Source organism: Haemaphysalis longicornis, unplaced genomic scaffold, assembly GCF_048455015.1.
Source record: "Haemaphysalis longicornis isolate Haplotype H1 unplaced genomic scaffold, Haemaphysalis longicornis Haplotype H1 scaffold_7, whole genome shotgun sequence".
NCBI lineage: Eukaryota > Metazoa > Arthropoda > Arachnida > Ixodida > Ixodidae > Haemaphysalis > Haemaphysalis longicornis.
The window spans coordinates 7,069,811-7,084,103 of NW_027526422.1; the positions used below are offsets into that span (position 1 = coordinate 7,069,811).

The 14,293-nt window shown below is 48.9% G+C and overlaps 1 protein-coding gene across 1 annotated transcript in view; it reads left to right on the forward strand.

Annotated features, from left to right (window-relative positions):
• Positions 1 to 9,121: 9,121 nt before the first annotated feature.
• Positions 9,122 to 14,293, forward strand: part of LOC144144399 (mitochondrial sodium/calcium exchanger protein-like) — a 118,274-nt gene continuing 113,102 nt past the window's right edge. The window contains exon 1 of the mRNA XM_077675828.1: positions 9,122 to 10,121. Coding sequence (XP_077531954.1) covers positions 10,086 to 10,121 — 36 coding nt within the window. The 5' untranslated portion in view covers positions 9,122 to 10,085. The remainder of the gene's footprint in view (positions 10,122 to 14,293) is intronic.

The window sequence follows — 14,293 nt, forward strand, 5'->3', positions numbered from 1 at the left end:
AGAATAACCAGCTGAACCTTAGCTCACGCTACGTGTATCCTGGCATAGCCGAGCTAAGCCCCTGCTAATTTTTTTGTAGTTAGGGGCCGTAATATCAGCGCCGTCATCAGTTCCGGGGGGGAGAGGCGCTTCTTTTCTGTTATGGCGTCAGTTCCGCTGGCGACTGCGTCTGCCGAGCACCACAGAAGGGAAAAATACCCAGGACATGCCCTAACGTTCCTCGTCCCCCACTAGAGAAATTGACGTACGATTTTTGAGAGTGAGAGTGAGCTTTTGCGGATATGACGTCACGGACAGTCCTGTACATTCCCCGGCTCGGGTACCACCTCTTGGAACGCATTCTGGGGGTGCATATGGGAGCTAGATGCAAACAGCTTCACTGTAAAATTTGGAGCAGATGAGTACACTGATTCTTGAAGAAAATTGCTTGAAGAGACTCATTTATTGTTGCTGCACATTGTATGTGCATGTTTTCCCAAATGAAATTAGGTTTTCCAGCCAGCACCGTTGTTTGTCCACCTCTCCAGAGCGTCGCCCAAGTTTTTATTCCTATCTTTTTAGCACCTTTCAACCCCCCTCACCTCCCCCCCCCCCCAAAAAAAAAAGAAAAAAAAAGCTATCGCAACTACTTCGGCTCATTTCGCGCATCGCAAACAGGCACCACGGAATGAAAGAGCATAAGATTAGTACAAGCTCTCGTCTTAAGTAGGATCACATACGTTACCCCGTACCTGAACCTAAAGTGGGATGAGGGGAACAAAGTAAACGCTATGATAAGGAGAGCGCACAAACAAGCCCTCTGTATACCTGCAAGTGCAACTGCATCGAATGGACGCTCCGCAGCGCTCGGCCTCCATAGCACCCCCAGTGAGCTCATAGAAGCCCAGAGAACCGCACAAAAGGAACGGCTTTCTAAGAGTCAGACAGGGAGGCAGGTTCTAGATCCTCTTAACATAAACCACAGACGTGCGCAAGGCGTGAAAGCTTAAATACCAGCGAAGATAAGGACCCACATACATATCCCGCCACTCCCCAAAAAGATGCTTCCGGTACATAACGGGGAGCGACGACACACCAGAGCCAGGGCTCTGCACAAAATATTTGAGAAATCCTTGGACGGAATGTACGTGGACGGCTGGACGCAGCAGAATATATCAGCCGCGATGCTACGACTTTAGCGACAGTGAATCGACAGGGTCATTGCATCACCTCCGGCTCGGTCCGGACCACGTGTTCCGGACGACGGAACCGGAGGTTGGCAAGGAGGTGGGCATTGCTCTGGCAACGATCGCGTCCTCCAAGACCGAAGTTATAGCAAGCGACTCCGAGTTGACCATTTTAAGCTACGCGAAGGGGTGCATCTCACCCGAGGCGTTCCAAATTCTAAAATTCGGCTTGAGGATGGAGCGAGGCGGCAAGACACAACTGATGGGCACCGGCCCCGCTCTGTCCTGGCCGGGAACGAGTGTGCGCAGGACGCGGCTCGAGGTTTCGCTGACCGAGCCGATGTCGAAACTCCCAACACGGACGCTCACTCGATACGACGGTCAGGCAGGGACAGGCTGGTGTACTACCGAGTTTTAATTGACCACTATAGGATATAGAAAGGGCAAAATACCCAGCCTCAGACTGGACACTGAGCAAATGGCAGTCGGTGGCGTGGCGACGGCTGCAGACCGATTGTTGCCCCAATCCGGTGGCTTACAGCCGATGTTACCCAGGGCTCTATTCAGATAAATGCAAGGCGTGCGGTGACAGGGCTGACCGGCATCACGTGGTATGGTACTTCCCTCTCCGGAGAAATTACCCGCAAAATAGTGAGGCGAGACATCCTGCACTCAACGTAATTTCGAAGGAGCAGTGGGAGACCGCGCTACTCAACTCCCACCCGTGTATCCAGACCAGGCTCGTCCAGATGGCCACGACCGCCGCAAGGGACCAAGGGCTCCTGATCGGACGGCGGCTCAGTGACAAATCTGGGCAAATAAAAGTCGTTCAATCAATCGCAACTAAATATTTTACACGTTCAAGTGTCGATATAGTGGCTACAAATATTTCAAAGAACTGGCCGCGTATCTGCTCCTTTCGTTGCAAATGTCGACGGACGACGATAGTTGACTGGCGCCCCTGGAAAGTAAATGCCTCCCTTCTCTTTCCAGCTCACCTCTCATGCTGTTCCTGTCCCGTCTCGTTCCTCCCAAGATAACCCGCTAGAGGTTTGCTGAAGTAAATTTAAATTAACCGCGTTGCACTGCTCCAAGTCAGGTGCCTCGATGCCAGCGCTGCCGCCAGTGATTTATACACACCCCCCTAACACCCCCCAACACCCCCCCAGAAGGACTTCGACACCCCCCCAAAAAGATTCCACAACCACAAGCACCCTGCATAGTGATTTATACAACACCCCCCCAAACATCCCACCGACACCCCCCCAAAATCGAAATTCTGCATAAACCCCTGGCTGCCGCACGGCGGAGACGCGCATGAATCAAGCAATGTTTAAAGAACCACGTTGCCCTACTCCACGAGAGTTCCGAGCGGAACGCGGAACCTATCTAGTGGAACCTTTCGTTGCTGTTGCCTTTTGAATTCTTTAAATGCCGCCAGGCAACAGCAGGCGACGCTTTTCTGCAGTTGATGTAGTATTTTATTTGCTATGGCAAAAACCAAGCTACCATAAATTTTTAATAAAGGAACACTGAAAATATTACTGCTGTATTGATTTTCTGCCTTGTATTTGCGTAATGTGTTGTACTTGTTCAATAATGTTGACAAGTATGCACATTAAAAACCGGAGAGACGTTTAGATTTGGCTGTAGGTATGTAAGACAATTGCGCAGTTTCCAATTTTCTTTGGCCGGGTGGCTGAATCGAGTGACAGACAGACAGACAGACAGACAGACAGACAGACAGACAGACAGACAGACAGACAGGCAGACAGACAGACAGACAGACATTTTTGCGTTTAAGTAGCCCAAGAAAGAAAGACAGACAGACAAAAAAGGTTTTACTTTCCCAATGCTCGCTTTGTCTGTCGCACCGTCCACATTTGGTGCCACCGCAGCTGCATAAGTTCGCCTCTCCCCCTTTGCCTGGAAATTACAACAGCTCGGCTTTTTCACGTGCGCATTGTACACATGTGTTGATCCCCTTGGAGTCCCAATGTGAACAACAGCTTTGATATTTGCAGCTTTTCATACATTGAAATTCTTGCAAAATATTCTAAATTGACGGTGCAAAATTTTCGCGCGTATAAAGACAGCAGTATTCGCTTCGGGGTTTCAGAGCATCGTGCCTAGAAATCGGTGATATACATGGGGGACAGAAAAGCTTACGAGGCGCACTAACTGTTCCCGCACGTTGCAATAGGTGTGCCAGAAATCAAACGATTTTTGACGGCCAACGGTTCGAAGCCGTCCTCCGATGCCCACGCGCACGCCACGGAGGCCCATTGGCTGGCAGTCCTGAGCAGACGACGTCAGAAGCGCAAAGACAGACGATGCCCGCAAAATAGAAAACGTTTCCGGCGTCACAAAAGTGGTTCGCGTTGGCCTCTGCTCAGCTTTTCTTTTCCTCAGCGGTTGCGTGGCGAACGACGCAGACATTTGCACTCAGAAGGAAGCACACACCCGACACTGTGGTGCTATTAATCTTAAATTTTGGCAAATATGATTATTGTTGTTACGTGGTGGCAGGATGAATGTGGCACGAACAGTGAAAGATGTGACAAAGTACAAGGTGGCCATGGGGCGACAGGCCAGGCAACGCGCCCCGCCCAGCTTCGTCGTCGTCGCGATGCTGGTGCACGATGGTACGCGCCACTGCCGTCTCCCTGATCTCCTCATGTGTTAACAATATGTTTGATTAGCTGCCACAATACGAAAACAAATACGCAATCCGCAGGCTGAATGAAGGAATAAGAATTAAGGGAAGACACGAACTTCTCGATTTATCACCAGCACTATCATCTCTCTTTATTTGGTTCAAGCTGACGCAGCTTAGACTACAAACCGTGCCTGATGCATCACCACATGACAGCTGCCTGCCATGGCACGATGTATAGTTGTAACAAAACAAAACACGAACATGAAAATTGAAACACTAATGCGCAGTTTCCCCATTTCCTCGCATGAAAGTTGCAATAAGCACGACTCACAAGAACGATGAATGGAAATTTCACTCCGCCATGACTCAGAACCATGCCTTCGTGTTTACTCTATCGACATTGTTTTTAGTTCACCTCCACGTTTTTAAGCGTGTCGTCTAGTTCTGCGGGCACGCTTTCAAGAAACTCCCGTCGACTGCCTTCTCCGCACCGCACTACATCACTGCCGTGATACCCACTCAATAAAGCTGTTTCAGCGCGCCATTGCGCAGGGAAAGGCGCTACGGTCGTGTTACGCAAGATAACGAAGCCGATATATTTCTAACAGCAGTGCTGTTTAAGCTTTTAGCTCCGCCGCATAGCGTTGCCAGAAAAAAATACCCAGAAAAAACACCGCGCGCACGTGAGCGTGCACCTCGTTACAAGCGCCCGGCATCGGCCAGCTCGACCTTCGAGAACACTTTTGTAGCGTGATCTCTCGCGTGCTGTTCTCATCGCCGGTTCACGTGTGCTAGCGCCTGAAGTGGGGAGCACAGACGCTGAGTTCACGCTACAGACGCCGAGTTCGCTAAGCCGGTTGCCGCGGGTTCTAACGCGTGCTAACGTGGTACACTTTGGGAGAGATGTGAAAGGCTGCGGGCAACCCAGGCCTGCCAGTCATGGATAACTTTAAGCGGCAAGTTCGTAAACCCATGTGAGGTACAACAGCCAGGTCTCCGACGAATGGAGAGGGGCCGCCAGCTTTGCTGTTTCTACAGCCTTGCATTACTAGTGCAGCTGTGAATTTTTTTTTCATTCGAATCGTGTGCAGGGATTCGTCCCCCGCTAAATTTGTTTAGTTGATCGCGCGTTTATGCGTGGCGGCGAAGCAGACATATGGAAGTCGATGGTGAGCAACAGCGTAACCTGCCCACTGCCCAGACAAGGCAGCAATGGTCCTCGCGGAACTGCCGAACTTAAGTGGCCCTACGAAGCGGCCAGCGATAGACACAGATGCGGGACGCTCAACAGCTTTCTACGAGCGCTATTGTGCGATGAGGCGACTGCTCGAGGCGGAGCACAGCGGGAAACGGACATTGGAGGATTTGTTGCCAAATACGCCTCGGCCAAGGGTTGTACTCGTCGGTACTACGCGGAGTTCCGGGTACCAAAAAACGTGGTTTCGTGGCTTCTATTGTAACGCACGCTCCCAGCTCGCGGATGTTTCGTTACAGGCGAGCAACATTAGAAGCCTAGTGGGTGCGGGTCAGGCCCACGCAGCGCTCTAACGCACACTTGGCGTGCCGCCTCTTCAGCTGCACGCGAGAGTGTGCCGCTGTCCAAACACTGCACCGTCGTTCTCGGACAAAAGGCGCGTTCCGCCGGAGATTGCACGCGCTTGCGAAGCTATCCCGTCCCGTACGGCCGAGATAAAGCTTGCGGATTTCTTTCGCTGGCAAAGAAGTCACCGTTGTGTTTTTCTCGCCTTCCCCGTCTGACAGGCGGCAGAAAGATACGGGAGGGAGGCGCCCCTGTGTTTATTTAATGCCCGTGGAAACTACCTTCGTGTGTGTTCGTGAAAGCAGAAACAAACGAAAGATGTCTGGATTATCATGCGAACAGCCAGACAGACACTTCCCGTGTCCATTCCGTCATGCGTGTGAAAAAAAAAGAAGTGGTGATGTGAGACTGTTTTGTTGTGGCAAAAACCCAAAGGCTCGTCACTTAAGTGCTGTATTGTCCAGATAACCAACTGCCCGCAATGTGGGAGCGGATACATGCCTAACTTCGGGAGGCATTGATTTGCTACCGCGTTGTAATTTGTGGACAGCAAACGGCAATGAATAACCGACCAGTTCTTCCCTGAATTTAGCAGAAGATGAGAAGCTTGCATCTGTAAACCAAAATTTAAAAACACAGAAGGAGAGGTCGGAGTTGATTTTTTTAACAAATTGGCAAAGATTCATTCCGCAGCTGACAAGAGGCACGCAGTTTGACGTCGTCAAACGCTAATCTGTTTGAGGGACAAATTTGAGAAAGCATTCTCTAGCCCCACGCCTTGTACGAAATTTTTTGAAGGGGTTAGTTTTGTTCGTACTTGCCTCCATTTCACTAATATAAACGGGCGAGCGGAAACCAGTCATTAAAGCATGACTAATTATTTATGTTTAACTTTCCGTAAAAAAAGCTTTGCGGTTTTTGCGCGCCGAAGCTACACCTGGGCTATGAGCGGCGTCGTCGTGGAGGACTCAAGACTAATTTAGACCACTTGGGAATCTCAAAGGTCCGCCAAAATCTCGGCGCACGGGTGCTTTCGTTTTTGGCCTCCATCAGAAAAACGACCTCCGGTACCGGGATAAAATTAGTCATCTGGGAGTTCCGCTCTGGGAGTTCCAAAAAAGACATACCTGTGAAAGCGTACCAGTGTATTTGTATGTGTGCACACATGAGAAACTAAACCCTAAACAAGGGGGTAGCCGGTTGCCGACCATCTTCCAAGGATTATCGTTCCCCATATCGGGAAAAATTTATTTACAGCGCCCACGGCTGGACGACGGCGTCTGTCTCAGCTCCCGTAGGCCTCTTTCCTTGTTTGACTCAACATTTTCCTCCTCAATTCGCTCCTTTCACTCCTTCACAGAGTGGCTCCGTCTATGCCCTATCATCTCGCCCTGTAGAGGGCCAATCTGCTACGCAGGTGGACCAATCGGTGCCCACCCGTCACATTCCCATAACCGGCAAATATCACTTCTAAGTGCGGAGCACTTTAGGTGCCCGGGATGTCATCCGTCCGATGTCCTCGGGCATCACGCATCCAGGCTGATACCGAAACTAGTCAAGAGAGGGAGCCACAGCCTCTCGGAATAGACCCTGCGAACAGAGAGCCGGTCTTCCCGGCCATGGACGCCGAACGGTTGGCACGGGTCAAGCGAAAGCCGGTGCTTGCTCGCGAAAGACAGAGACGCCAGAGGGCCGATTCATCTGTGCCACGACGTGAAGCAGAAGCCAAGTGTCAACGAAGGCAGGAAGATTTCCAGCTTCGTCAAGCCGTCAAGGCTCAACAGCAGCGAAGGAAAGCGAATCCTGCGGTTAAAGTTCAGGAAGCTCAAGCAAAAGGACAGAAAAGCAAGGCAGGCACTGAAAAAGAAAAGTAAAACGCACACGAAGAGAAAAGCAAAACACATAAAAACAGAAGAAAACCGCAGAAACACCAAAGCAAAACACAAACAAACGTAAGATAAACCCAAGATACTCGCAACAATAACGCAAGGGAAGCACTGGCGAATCTCTGCTCCACACTTCAGGCAGCTTTCGTGCTGAGTGGAACTGCATTTACTCTTTCCTCCAAAATAACTCCGAGTGTTTCTTTCCCCACGACGTTGCTTATCGCTCTTGAGCCTTACACCTATCATACTGAGGTGACACAGCCGGATGATACGAAGCATCGACGAGGCAGAAAAAACCCATTTACCATATTTACGCAGAACACAGACAGCGCCGCCTTGCACGAGTGCCAGCGAGCATTCATCCTCTTTTTCATCATCCCTCACGACAGCAGTCCAATAATACCTATTTCCAACGCCATTGGGGGTAACATTTGTTTTCATTTTTGTAATTAAGCTTTGTAGGAGCTTGAAGAGCCAGCATCAGTTGTACATCTTTTTATTTAGTGGCAGCTGCGACCTTGCAATAATTTAGAGTCCTCGAAGGGCTTCCACAACGCACCACATGTTATACTAATTAGACGCATCATTTTCTTATTGCGAATTAGAGATCCACGATGACAACGTGTTTTTTAATCTCATTTACTTACCTTGGCAGGAGGGACGCCTCACTTCATGGACATTGCTACGGATTTCTCCATGCCATTTATCTTCAAGCCTATGCGACTGAACTTTTTCTCTGGAATTAAGGCTCTTACAAGATGGCAACATAAAATGATTTAATCTTCCAATATCGAGCTTGGCAAACTGCGAGGTTGCTCGTTTTCTTGTGTTCTTTAATTCTACCAATTGAGCTTCCTAAACACGGAGTATTTTATAATTTATTTTTGTGATACCGTGCTTTTAACTCACGCCCTTCTAACTAAAAATATGCTTCAAACGATGCTTTATCGCGGCCTTTGCATTATTTGAACCCGTCGCGCCACTGCTGTCAGTCAAAAGTTCAGTTGTGAAATTATGTTCTCTTGGGGCAACATATATACAAGGACTCCAGTGTACACAAAGTTTTGGTTGAATTATGCCGGAAAACTGAAATGAAGCTTCAAAACCTAGATGATGCTTAATTAAGCGCGTTAAAACACACCGTCTAAAGTCTCTATTTTAATATTCGATTGCGGTGCTCCCATTAACGCTACTCAGCCACAGGAAGTTCTCATTTCGAAAAACGCGAAAGAATAGTCCAAATAAACCTTGTGAAGAGCTTGACCCAAATGAACCAACTTTGCCCTCCTCGGAAGTGGTGACATCAATTCGCGAAGTGTATGAAATGCTCAAAACGTGTCTGCAACCTTGAAATTGACCCCGACGGAGGCATACCAGGTACAGGCACTGTGTCGTCCCCTTATCGTCCAGCCTCGATAGTTTCATGCGGTTCTTGCAACTTTCAAAAAAAAGTCCATTCAGAAGAAGTCACTAGGGCCGTTATCGGATATCTTGATGTCGCTGCATATTACTGCAGCCACGGTCACACTATTGTTTCGTCGGCCTGGGAAACCTCGGCATGTTGTGGAAACCCGGAATGCACGGACAAAGACAAAAGGCCATTAGAATGAAAGAAATGACACAAATGTGGAGATAAGAATAATAGCGCGCAGTCTCGCCACTTATCGCCTACTCGGTCAGCTGTTACGGGGCGGGGGGATGGCGGGTACACACTTGGAGGAGCGGGAGAGATAAGGAGGAGGGAAGCAGCGGCGCGTCGGAGAGCCTGGAAGCATGGAGGAAAAAAAAAACTTTTTCTTCCTCCATGCCTGGAAGGAAGAGAACTCGCGCCGCGCCACCTGTCGCAGCTCGCGGCAAATCGGCGCAGGCTGGCGCGCGCGCGGCCGATTGCGCGTCTTCACTCCGACGCTGCCGGCGCACATGTTCGAGTTATAGCGGGAGCATCGCGACGGGCATGTGCTAGATGCATCCTCTCCCTCGGACAAGGCAGCAGCAACGGCAGCAGGTGCAGCGCCGGTGAATTGGAAACCAGGCTCGTCTCAACAAAGGCCGTTATCATTCCTAGATCGCAACATCGCGAGCAACGGAGAAACCGCCGGCTAAGAAGGCCATCCAAGACGCGGATACGATTGCCTCTCGCTGCGCCGTTCGTCTTTCTCTTCCCATTTCTTTCATTCGTCTCTTTACCGGCCTGTTCCCACCTCGGCCCCTTGTCCGTCCCACGGTTTTCCCCTCCCCCTTTCTCGCGTATTCAGATTTCGCCTATAGCAGACGATGGCGGAGATTTTTCTCGAGTACTGATAGAGTGGTGGTCACTCGAGTTCCGGTCCTTACCTTTATCTCCTTAGCTTCATTCCATCATTTTATCTAGGTACTCCTTACCTTGCGTCTCCCCAACTCTAATCAGCCGTACTGACCCATGCGCTGGCGATAATGGCACCTGGTCGGTAAGCATTTAGGCGCGCATCGTACAGCGGGCGAGCATTAAGCGCTGTCGTGACGTACTCGGAAGGCTCCAGCAACCGCGGCGCGTTCGGCACAACAGAGCTGGACAGCCGAGATTCAATTTAACGGCGTGCTAGGGTGAAGGGACAGTTTTGACGTTGGGAACACGTGTTTTATGTTAAACCTCTCCTGTGCACCTGTTGTTCGTCTGATGAGTGCGGCGTGTTTCTGCTTTGTGTTGTGCGGGCCGGCGTCGAAGGCACTTCGTGCGCGAAACCAACGGTGAGCGGCCGCGCTGGACGAACTGACGACGACGACGACGAAGACAAATTGAGTGTGCACTGCCTTGTGCGCGAAAGCGGTGCAAATCGCCCGTGCGTCCACAGGGAATGGCGGACGCCGGGGTCTCCATCTCGGAGCATGCGGTAAGCAAGCGAGCCACACTATCTGCCCTTGCGTACGTTCAATGCAATGGAGAACCATATGTGTGTGTATATTATATATATATATATATATATATATATATATATATATATATATATATATATATATATAAATATGTGTGTGTGTGTGTGTGTGTGTGTGTGTGTGTGTGTGTGTGTGTGTGTGTGTGTGTGTGTGTGTGTGTGTGTGTGTGTTCTGGAGGTCGTGGGTTCGGATCTCACCCGACGGGCATTTTTTCACCACTTTCTTTCTGACTCAAAAAAATCTTCATCTGTTTCTATGACCCACCACAACCTTCCCTTTGCTTTCCGAGGTTTTCTTGACTGCCAACCCTTATTCTGTCTTAATTCACCGAGCCTCTCATTTCCCATTTTCTGATTCGCTACATGCATTGCGAGGGCCTCTGTTCTGGCAGTCTTGGTGCCAAAGGTAGCTTAAGAGGGTTAAACGCTGGTCGACCACTCTCGACATATCGTAGACACTCGAGTCACGGCCTGGGGGTTAAAAAGAAGAAGGTCCCCTTCACCACGACTAGTCCGAGTGGTGCTGGCTACCACCCCCAAGTACAGGAAACAAAAAAATGCCTTAACATAAATACCCGAGAAAGTGGTGGGGTAACATCCCCGCCGGTAGCGTAGTTGTTATTGCACCAGACCGGTATTCTGGAGGTCGTGGGTTCGGATCCCACCCGGCGGGCATTTTTTCAGCACTTTCTTTTCGACTCAAAAAATTCGACCGAGCCCCTCATTTCCCATTTTCTGATTCGCTATATATATATATATATATAATATATATATAGCGAATCAGAAAATGTATATATATATACATTTATATATATACAGCCTAGTCCACTTATAACAATATCCAAGTGCCAAGAAAATCCCATCGTTATAACCGATAATCGTTATAAGCGGGTCGAGAAAAAAAAAGCCACAAGAGAGATCAAAACATTTTATTAGCATGCAAGTGAGGTAGTGCTACTACTCGTTTGCAGAAAAGCCATAGTCAGTCAGCTTTGACTGCTTCACGCGAAGCTGACGCACATCTTTTTCGAGAGCATCTAATTGCTCCACATAGCTGAGCGGGAGGTCCTTCGCGAAAATGAAGTCCCGTAGGGACTGTATCATTCGTTGGGCCTCGTGCGATGACGGTACCTGGGTAGGCTGCTCAGCCGCGTCGTCGTCGTCGTCGCTCTCACCGCTGTCCGCTGCACCACGCACACTCGCAACAATCGCCTCGTCACTGAGGCACTCGGACGTTTCCACACCATCGTCGGCATGGAGAAAATCGTCGAGACCCGACGCGTCTTTGTGAAGCGCCGACCATAACTGTGGCACCCCTTCATTGTCGGGTGCTTCCGTGGCCTCCCCTGGGATCGCTTCCTCCTCGCCTGCTTCCTCCTCGTGACGCATTTTCGCATTTTCGGCGCGCGTGGTAAGCGGATTCAATCGCTATATCCGATATCGCGGCCCGGGAGCATCGTAATAAGCGGGTTATTTTACCATAGAAAGCATACAAATTTGGACGGTGCAATCGTTGTCCATCGTTATATCCGATATATTGTTATAAGCGGTATCGTTATAAGTAGATTCGACTGTATATATAACGCGAGGATAAGTAACTGCATGATTTCCTGTTCAGATTAATCATATTATTACCCCTTGCGCGTCATACGTTTTTTTTTCTGCCGTAATAGTTCTCTGATCTTGTGGAATGATTTCAATTTCAATTTTCAGTTTCAATTATTTTATTTCACGGATCTGTACAGAGAAAACATTGGTGTCAAAAACATCTGTGCCCTTAGCAAGGCTGCTAGTAGTGGGGCCATGCAATGCGTTTATACAGAAACACCAACTCAGGTTACAGAACGTAAACCTAATGTACAGAATTTTTCTGGGATGCGCCTGAATCATATCGTTACGGCCTTTTTGTGGGCCTCCATGCCTTCAAAACGAATCGATGGTACTTTATAAGTTTATCTGAAAGAGTAAAAAAAAAAAGGCCGCATGAAGCAAGGTCAATAGGCAGGTTGTTCCCGTACTGCGATTCGCTTCTCGGCCTGAGACTGCTGGGTGGTCAAGATGTGATCAGGTAAAACCGTCTGCCACAACTATCGCCTCTCATGCCCATTTAGCCGCGCAAAAACTGCAGGATACCTTCGTAGGCGTGCTTACCTACGCGCTCACTATGGCCGAAGTCTAGCTGTCACATCAAGGAATGTGATCAAATGACTAACCTTTGTCTTTGTCTCTCTTGCGTTCTTCAGCCTCGCTGACGAAGATACTTTCACTGACAGCTCAGGCGTTCAGAATCCTTGTCGTACTGAAAAATTCGTGTCTCGTCACCCATGGTGACTCTACGAAGCAAGTGGGGTTCATTTTGCAGACGCTCGACGATGTTTTGACACACCTGCACCCGGCGTTTCTACTGACCACCGTTATTAGGCACCATTTTCGCTCAGATTTTCTGCGAGCCGAAATCTTCGGTGATAACTTTCTGAACACCCTTATTCATATCCTGCTCAATTGAAATCGTTTACATGTTACATCAAGCTCCCAAAAAAAGCAGGTCCCTCCCTTACAATTTGGTCACGGGTATAGAATGACATTCGGCCGCCCATTTCCACAACCGCAAATAAAGGCAGCCAATTGGAGAATAACGCTAAACTGCCGCTTATTGGGGGGTTACAATAGCACGACCTTCCTGCCGAACATTGCTCCCGCTTAGACTCACAACGAACGTGCGCGCGTGTTCTTTTGTGAAAGTCTCTTTTCCGGTCGGGCATGCCGTAATACCGGGATATTTTATTGCGCCAAAATTTGCACTGCCGGTGCATTGAGCGTGTCAACTCGTTCCTTCGCGCTTGTCTGTAGCCAGGCGGTAAAGGAAAACATCATCAAACGTACAGTTTTTGTAAAGTTTCGCATCAGCCGCGAGGCGTCGGTACCCCACGTTTTCTCGGCTTTCTGACATTTGCGTCTCGCGGCTAAACGCGCTGTTTTGACGCGCTGTTTTGGCCCGTAATTCTGAATGTCTTGGAGCAGGCCGACGAACTTACTGATAAAAAATTCTAAGATCATTGTATTATTGCAATTAAAATATTACTTTTATCTGTTTTCTTTATAAATAAACGCAGCCGAATAATCCATCAATTAACCGATTAAAACCTGCCGATTAATCGATGACATCCGAAAAAATACAACAATGTTACAGGTTTTAAACGGTGCCCAGCCCAGGCTTAAAAGAAAGGTACACAACCAATTTACTCTTTTGATGGACCCAATCAGCGATGGGGCAGGAACTTGGGAACTTACTAAGCACTTGTAAAGAACACTCTTAACTGCTTCATCTCGCATCACGATTCCCGCCTCTTATCTGCTAATTTGGCTGTGACAAATACATCCTCTCAGAATATATCTCTGAAGTTTTTCGTCGGGACGGGCTACAAACATTCAGGCTTTGGAGTGCAAATCGAAACACGTATTTGATATGGGACTTGTTGTTTGATGTTTTCGATTGTTCTAATCTTTTCGGAGAACTCGGAATACCGCCGTTACTATGGGTTACATCGAGAGGCACATCGATTGCACCATCGGTACAGTAAGGCGCGTCACCTGTTTCGGCTTGTGCTGAGTTGAATTGTCAACATCTCCACGTGAAATTATACAAGTTTACACCGACAAAAAGTGCAAGAGTGCCCATTGTCGTATTTGCATCACCTAATCTAAAGTGGAAATACTTGCGCGGACAAAAAAGTTGGGGGTAGCAGAAGATCGGAGCACGTGCATTGTCGAAGAGCACTGAGTTATCAGCGAGCCCGGTATCGCTTCCCACACAATCGGGTATCGAGTTTTGCAAGCACGTGAGTTACTTTGGTAAAACTGCTTCGTAAACGTTGATACCGCGGCCATCCAGTGTTCGTTGAAAATGGCCTCTTCAGCTTAGAGCAATGTGGCAATGTGCATCCGTTCTCTGACAAAGCCCCCTCTATGGCAGCGCCGTGCAACACCGCCGTGTTTCGAGTAATGCTCGGAACGGTACCCTTTGCGTAGGGGCTGTCTGACCCTGACGCTTTTCTGTACTTTCGGTCTCGCCGTATCTTTTTTTTTTTTTTTTTTGACGATAGTCTTTCTTTGGCTTCTTAAACCAGAAA